Source organism: Saccostrea cucullata, unplaced genomic scaffold (assembly GCF_032062105.1).
Source record: "Saccostrea cucullata isolate Sc308-1 unplaced genomic scaffold, CSIRO_AGI_Scuc_v1 ctg7226, whole genome shotgun sequence".
Lineage (NCBI taxonomy): Eukaryota > Metazoa > Mollusca > Bivalvia > Ostreida > Ostreidae > Saccostrea > Saccostrea cuccullata.
In genome coordinates this window covers 10,493-18,097 of record NW_026934905.1, presented here as the reverse complement: position 1 = coordinate 18,097, position 7,605 = coordinate 10,493, and the positions used below count along the sequence as shown (strand labels likewise).

At 36.2% G+C, this 7,605-nt stretch overlaps 2 protein-coding genes across 2 annotated transcripts; one reads left to right on the top strand and one right to left on the bottom strand.

Moving 5' to 3' along the window:
• Nucleotides 1-836: 836 nt before the first annotated feature.
• Nucleotides 837-2,006, bottom strand: LOC134241524 (uncharacterized). Its single transcript, XM_062723562.1, has 3 exons — nt 1,358-2,006; nt 934-1,015; nt 837-849 (listed from the first exon to the last, which is right to left on the bottom strand). Exons 1-3 carry the CDS (start codon nt 2,004-2,006, stop codon nt 837-839), a joined length of 744 nt encoding a protein of 247 aa, XP_062579546.1.
• A 1,580-nt stretch (nt 2,007-3,586) lies between these two features.
• Nucleotides 3,587-7,347, top strand: LOC134241522 (E3 ubiquitin-protein ligase synoviolin-like). The gene is made up of 3 exons (XM_062723561.1): nt 3,587-4,005; nt 6,701-6,819; nt 7,190-7,347. The coding sequence occupies exons 1-3, from the start codon at nt 3,806-3,808 to the stop codon at nt 7,345-7,347; spliced, it is 477 nt and encodes a 158-aa protein (XP_062579545.1). The 5' UTR covers nt 3,587-3,805.
• The last annotated feature ends 258 nt before the right edge of the window (nt 7,348-7,605 follow it).

Genomic DNA, 7,605 nt, shown 5'->3' with positions numbered 1-7,605 from the left:
AAAATCATCTCCAGTAACAGTAAGACCTCTATAATCATTATAATTTTGAAGAATTTCCATATAATCTAGATATAGTTTGGTTCAGCCTTACATGTAACCCTGTCTGTTTGAGCCACATAACGGGGTCAACATTTTTCTTCAGATTGAATAGAAATATACTCTAGCTAGGGTGCATGGGCTGTATGGTCCATGTGTTTATATTTATTTCTGACACGATTAAAAAAATTTACTTGGTTTTCATGCATTTAGTGTATTCAGTATGTATTTTATAGACATATTTACATATATTTAAAGATCCTTAAAAGAATTTAAATATTGTTGCAAGTTTTCATAAAGCAGCGAATTTATTTATTTGTTATCTTGCATACATCTTTTATTTGATTACATAGTACTCAAATCAGTGATGCATTTCAATGCAAAAGGGTACATCCCACTAATTATTTTTAGAATCAGTAGGAGAAGAAAGTACTGCAGAAAAAAATACAAGTTCCTTAATTTGCAGACTTGCATAAAATATTGTGCAGATGTAATAAACTGAGCCTCACAATTGTTGATAAGGAGTATCTTTCCTACCTAAAAAACTTGGCAAATGTAACTTATCAAGAAGATCAGCCGAATTATTTTGTGTATTAAATTAAACGCCAATGAGAAGTAAAAAATTCCCCTACTTTCACTTTCATTTTAAAAGTTTCCCAAAGACAGGCGCATTTTGCCGGAAAACGAATCTGACATGCCATCTCGAGATTTTAACCAAGGAAACACAACTTGATTTGCCTTGATTTGAGGGGTCACTCACTGCTGAATGAAAATTAGAGAAATCGCTATGAGAAGAAACGTTAACATTGTAGCCTAAGGGAAAACAATTAGTGGACTGTACCCTAATACATGTATTTGATTTTCTTCACCTGTTTATTTTCACATTGAGCAACAAACAGATTGTCATTTGTATCTATACTCAGTCCCCAGGGTTCATTCAGTCCAGAGTCTATGTAACAGAGGAACTGTCCATCCTGGTCTATGATGTGGACACAGTCATTGTTATAATCAGCTGTAAGGATGTGACTCTGACTGTCTGTGGTGATTCCAAGTGGACTGAATGGTCTGTTCTGTGGAGCAGGAGTATGTCCAGTGTACCTGAATCTCAGTGTCCCGGCCTGATTGACCACCACTACTGCTTCTGCTAGACTGTCAGACACGCAGATATCAAGGTTCTTGTTTTCAACAATGTATTTATGTTCAATTACGAACCATCCAACAGGTGATAAATAGAGAGGTTTACCTCTTTCATCAAACTGAATGGTTTGTTTCTCTGTTGAGCCAGAGTAACGGACAACTTTTGTTTGTACATGTATTATACCATTACTATCCATGATAACCAGGAGGTCACCAGAGGAGGTACTACAGACACAGCGAGGTTTCCAATTCTGTAGTCTGATCACCTTCTTTATCTTCTCATTCTTTATAATGTTCACAGTTCTGTTCTCAGTATCAGTATAAATTAGATCTCTTCTTTTTGTCACTGATATGTCAGATGGCACGTTCCCTGACTTGGTTTTGATTGACTTGAGTAATGATCCCTGACTGATACTGAAGAGTTTCATGGTGCCATCGCATCCACTTGTCCAGATTTCTTCATCACTCAGACAGGCCACATTGTCAAGGTTAATTCTATACCCAGTGTATATGGTGGTGACAGTCTCTGGTTCATGAAGCAGCTGTTTGACTGGAGGAGAGGATCCAGCTTCTAGTGAATTTTGTGTTGTCTTCATGATATAGCCATGTTCATATGATGATATAGAACTTGATGATAAAGTTCCGAATACTTTACGTAATTCTTCTAGATCTCCTGGGGTTTTTCCTGGAATGAATTTGGGTAAAGATGGCATAATTTTGTGTGGAAGATTTCTGTATGTATGTACATTGGACGTGACACTAAATAGTTTTGACAAGTCATTTGTGCCTATTGCAGTTTCCACTGAATGAATTTCCTTCTTTATGTCAGACATTATCTTGTTTATTTCATCCAGATGTTTTTGTAGAGTTTGTAACTGTGTGTTTTTAATCTCATCAACTTCAGCTTTAAGGTTCTTGACAAGTTTGTCAATTTCTCTGTGCAAGTCCTCTCCATGTTTTGTGATGGCTGTTGAGAGATCTGTATATTCCTTTTCTAACTGACTCATTCTGTTTTGTACATCAGATGCAATGTCTTTGTAGGTGGGATAAATTGTATCATTTAATTCATTCCTATCCTTTATAACTGTGTCCTTTTTTTCACCCAGAACTTGTAAGATTTTTGATAATTCATGACCTAAATGTTGATTAAGAGCAACACAGCTGATGCAGACAGGAATGTCACATTGTTTACAGTACATTTCACACTGTTCTGTATTATGTGTTGTACATGTAGGGTAGAGATGAGTAGATTTCCTATGCTGAAATTTAACAACTTTGTGATCTTTGGATTCATTTGTTGAGATGTGTTCTCCCACACAGGCCTTACACAGGTTGACAAGACATGTATCACAGTGCATCTGCACCACAGCGGTCTCACACAGGTCACATCGCATCACGTCCTGGGCACTGGTACGGAGGTCCATCATTGGGTTAGTGACTAAAGCATGAAAAATTCATTGAATGGGTGTGAAGGAAACCAAATTTATGTTTAACCAGACAACCATACTGAATTGAAAAGTATGCCAGAATTTATTATACAGCACGATTTGCATCTTCATGTATGCACATGCCAATAGTAAAGTCACAAGATTCAATTTATTTCCATGGTTAAACTATGTTTACAGAATGTATGTTCACAGATTTAAAAACAGTTTGTAAATTAATTGTTTAGAAAAGCTTTTCTAATGTTTATTACCTGATTTCAGTAATGGCGTCCGTCCTGTCTGTTTATCTTTAACATACTTTCGATCACGTGACCCATTTACCTGTCTTATCTACCTGTCAGGTGTTTTTCGTCTTGGTCATTAGTTGGGATTCTTAAATATCTTATAAGCCACTTAGTTCTGTATCATTTTTTTATACATTCATTCTAGACGTTATATTTCAGTGCTCTGAACCTCACCACAACATCATTTCTTAGATTTTACAAATTGATTTTTTTAAATACAGTTTTCAATGCATTTTAATACAAAATGTTACATCATACAAAATTTTCACCAGATACATGGTTGTATTTTCAAAATTCTAATATTTCATTCATGCAAAGTATTTTATTTCCAATTCTTATGACATTAATTTTTTTGTCAGAAACTGGAAAATTAATATAATTACAAGACACAGATATATCTGCATTTTCAGTTCTTTTAGAGTTAAACCCTTGTGGAAATCACGCAATTAAACTATTGACATGATTGTAATAAGCATTGAACTTTCTACCCAAATTGTGAAAATAATAGCTTGTTGTTTTTTTACAAAACAAAAGAGTTAATGAAACATTATCTGTTGATCAAAACTGCACTGTAACCCGAATGCTTATCTTTACATTCACAAGACTATGACAAGAACAAGAGGGCCATGAAAATATAAAGCTAGCATCATTCATTGAGTCTTGTCAGATACTCGGTTACTCGAATATGTAGAAATAATGGACTTCACAAAACAAGGCTTTTATAAATCAGTATGTTCATAACCATATGAAAAAGAATGGTGACTCTGGTGAGCATTGTGGTCTGTTGGGTCTATATTTGGCCTCTTTTTTAGACTACCATTTTACACTGTTGTATGTGAATTGTCAGGATAAGAATGGTGACTTGGATGAGTATTCTTGTCCTTTTGGGATTGTTTTGTTTATATGCCTTTTGCCCTATTTCCAGGCATGACTCGTCCTCCCAGCAATCTCTCTGAGCTGTCTACTGAGGATCTGAGGAAGATTGAGGGACAAGAGAGGGAGAATGTGGAGGCCAGGATTCAGTGGTTGAGGGATATCCAGGCATTAATGGATGGAGCCATGGTGATGATCAATCAGTACAACACAGTAGCAGCTCAGTTAAGGTACTAAGATAAACTAGATATCAGCTCAGTTAAGGTACTCAAATAAACTAGATATCAACTCAGTTAAGGTACTCTGATTAACTAGATATCAACTCAGTTAAGGTACTCGATAAACTAGATAGCAGCTCAGTTAAAGTACTCAAATACACTAGATATCAGCTCAGTTAAGGTACGCCAATACACTAGATATCAGCTCTGATAAGTTACTCAGATAAACTAGATATCAGCTCTGTTAAGGTACTCAGATAAACTAGATATCAGCTCAGTTAAGGTACGCAAACAAACTAGATATCAGCTCAGATAAGGTACTCAAACAAACTAGATATCAGCTCAGTTAAGGTACTCAACAAGAGCACATCGCTCAACTGAGAAGCTTTGACCATTCTGTTCTTTACCAGATTTCCCCCTTGTTATACATAATGCATCCCCACCCTACCCCACTGATCATAATTTAGACATTTTGAAATCTACACTACCCCATGATCCTTCCATGGGCACATATGTTTCAGCTTTTTTGGCCCAGTGGTTCTTGAGAAGATTTTCAAAGATTTTTCCTATATATTTCTATGTAAAACTTTGATTCCCCATGGTGGCCCCGCCCTTCCCCCGGGGGTCATGATTCCTACAATTTAGAATTTACACTACCCCAGAATGCTTCCACATAAGCTTCACTTTTTCTGGCCCAGTGGTTCTCGAGAAGAAGATTTTCAAAGATTTTTCCTATATATTTCTATATAAAACTTTGATTCCCCATGGTGGCCCCGCCCTTCCCCGGGGGTCATGATTTGAACAATTTAGAATCTACACTACCCCAGGATGCTTCCACATAAGTTTCAGCTTTTCTGGCCCAGTGATTCTTGAGTAGAAGATTTTCAAAGATTTTTCCTATATATTTCTATGTAAAACTTTGATACCCCATTGTGGCCCCGCCCTTCCCCCGGGGGTCATGTGATTTGAACAATTTAAAATCTACACTATACCAGGATGCTTCCACATAAGTTTCAGCTTTTCTGGCCCAGTGGTTCTTGAGAAGAAGATTTTCAAAGATTTTTCCTATATATTTCTATGTAAAACTTTGATTCCCCATTGTGGCCCCGCCCTTCCTCCGGGGGTCATTATTTGAACAATTTAGAATCTACATTATACCAGGATGCTTCCACATAAGTTTCAGCTTTTCTGGCCCAGTGATTCTTGAGAAGAAGATTTTCAAAGATTTTTCCTATATATTTCTATGTAAAACTTTGATTCCCCATTGTGGCCCCGCCCTTCCCCCAGGGGTCATGATGTGAACAATTTTGAATCTACGCTATACCAGGATGCTTCCACATAAGTTTCAGCTTTTCTGGCCCAGTGGTTCTTGAGAAGAAGCTTTTCAAAGATTTTTCCTATATATTTCTATGTAAAACTTTGATTCCCCATTGTGGCCCCGCCCTTCCCCAGGGGGTCATGATGTGAACAATTTAGAATCTTCACTATACCAGGATGCTTCCACATAAGTTTCAGCTTTTTTGGCCCAGTGGTTCTTGAGAAGCTTTTCAAAGATTTTTCCTATATATTTCTATGTAAAACTTTGATTCCCCATGGTGGCCCCGCCCTTCCCCCGGGGGTCATGATTTGAACAATTTAGAATCTACACTATCCCAGGATGCTTCCACATAAATTTCAGCTTTACTGGCCAAGTGGTTCTTCAGAAGAAGATTTTTTAATGACCCAACCCTTTTTTTGTCTTTTCTTGATTATCTCCCCTTGCGAGGGGATATGTTCCTTCATTTTAACAATTTAAATTCCCCTTCACCCAAGAATGCTTTGTATCAAGGTTTGGTCAAAATTGGCCCAGTGGTTCTTGAGAAGAAGTCGAAAATGTGAAAAGTTTACAGACGGACAGACAGACAGACGGACGGACGGACGACGGACAAAATGTGATCAGAAAAGCTCACTTGAGCCTTCGGCTCAGGTGAGCTAAAAAACTAGATATGTGCTCATTTAAGGTAATCAGATAAACTTGATATCAGCTCAGTTAAGGTACTCAAACAAACTTGATATCAGCTCAGTTAAGGTACTCAAACAAACAAGATATCAGCTCAGTAAAGGAATTTGAAAAAACTAGATATCAGCTCAGTTAAGGTAATCAAATATACTAGATATCAGCTCAGTTAAGGTAATCAAATATACTAGATATCAACTCAGTTAAGGTAATCAAATATACTAGATATCAACTCAGTTATGGTAATCAAATATACTAGATATCAGCTCAGTTAAGGTAATCAAACTAGATAAGAACTCAGTTAAGGTACTCAAACAAACTAAATATCAGCCCAGTTAAGGTACTCAAACAAACTAGATATCAGCTCAGTTAAGGTCATCAAATAAACTAGATAGCAACTCAGGTCAAGTACTGAAGTGTAACCTAGATATCAGCTCAGATAAGGTATGCATTATTACATATTAACTTGTTATCATTGGTATTTTATATTACATCGGGAATAATGATGTAATTATTATCAAGATGATTTAATTTCATGATTGGTGATTTAGGTAAAATTAATAAATTCCTTGCATAAACATGTATCTAAGGATCTAATGTTACAGTATAAGTATGCAATTTATAGTACAAAATACTTTCAATATTAGAAAGTACAAACCATTTATTACTTACATTTTTTTATAATGACCTTGTAATTATTTTTTCTTACAGCACTCCAGTTATAATTACAAATGTATCCGCAACAAATAAAAGTCAGGAGGAACAGTCAAAAAGTGACGTCATCAAAACTAAAGAAGGAATAAAAACAGAACCCTCTGGGACACACCTTAGTAAGTTCAATTGTCAGAACACCAAATAATTATTTAAATACTTTAATATTAGAGACATGGTCTAAATACATTTCATGCACTAAAAGTTATATAATTCCATGTTCTTGAATCGATCTGTATATGTCCTTGTATTTTCACGTCATGTTGTATTATTTATTATAATATTTTACAATGTTTTAATAATTGTATTATTGTGAATATGTTTAGAGGGCCCCGAGGAAGACTAGTGCATTGCACTAGTCGGGTTACCCTCTTTAAATAAAGTATTATTATTATCATTATTATTATTAGTGAGAAACAAGAACTCTTTGAGTTAGAGTTAACTTTAATAAGTTTACTTGGTGATGAACTGTTGACCTTTGATTGACAGGTTATGAAGACCTAGACGGAGCTACAGGGTACACGCCCCCAAAAGAGGAAGAAATGCCAGAATGGGAGGATCTAGCCAAAGAAGAGTTTACAGACGAGATGCATGAAATCCGGCGGAGGAGATTACAGAAGTTTGAACAGAAGGACACTCCATCATGAGATACGACCAGCTAGCACCACGCTGTCTCTGTGTGTTAATTATAAACAGTGCCTCCCTCATCCAAACATTTTGTTAACTAAGTTGGTTGTCTGTCTTTGGTTTCCTTCTGTCTCTCTGCATAGAACAGTTGTTGCAGAGTTATCACCTCATTTTATTTCACTGTATTTATGCATTAAATGTTTGTGTCCCTGGCACAGTTGATGGGTTTTATCAAAAACAATTCAAAGAGAACCATGCATTTAAATCAGACAAGCATT

What these genes read in the sequence shown, in the direction of transcription:
- LOC134241522 (XM_062723561.1), top strand. Translation starts at nt 3,806, where the DNA reads ATGCCTTTTGCCCTATTTCCAGGCATGACTCGTCCTCCCAGCAATCTC. An exon ending in ACAGTAGCAGCTCAGTTAAG is followed by an intron (nt 4,006 to 6,700) that starts GTACTAAGATAA and finishes TTTTTCTTACAG; the next exon opens with CACTCCAGTTATAATTACAA. An exon ending in ACCCTCTGGGACACACCTTA is followed by an intron (nt 6,820 to 7,189) that starts GTAAGTTCAATT and finishes TTTGATTGACAG; the next exon opens with GTTATGAAGACCTAGACGGA.
- LOC134241524 (XM_062723562.1), bottom strand. Translation starts at nt 2,006, where the DNA reads ATGTCTGACATAAAGAAGGAAATTCATTCAGTGGAAACTGCAATAGGC. An exon ending in GGTTATCATGGATAGTAATG is followed by an intron (nt 1,016 to 1,357) that starts GTATAATACATG and finishes TCCACATCATAG; the next exon opens with ACCAGGATGGACAGTTCCTC.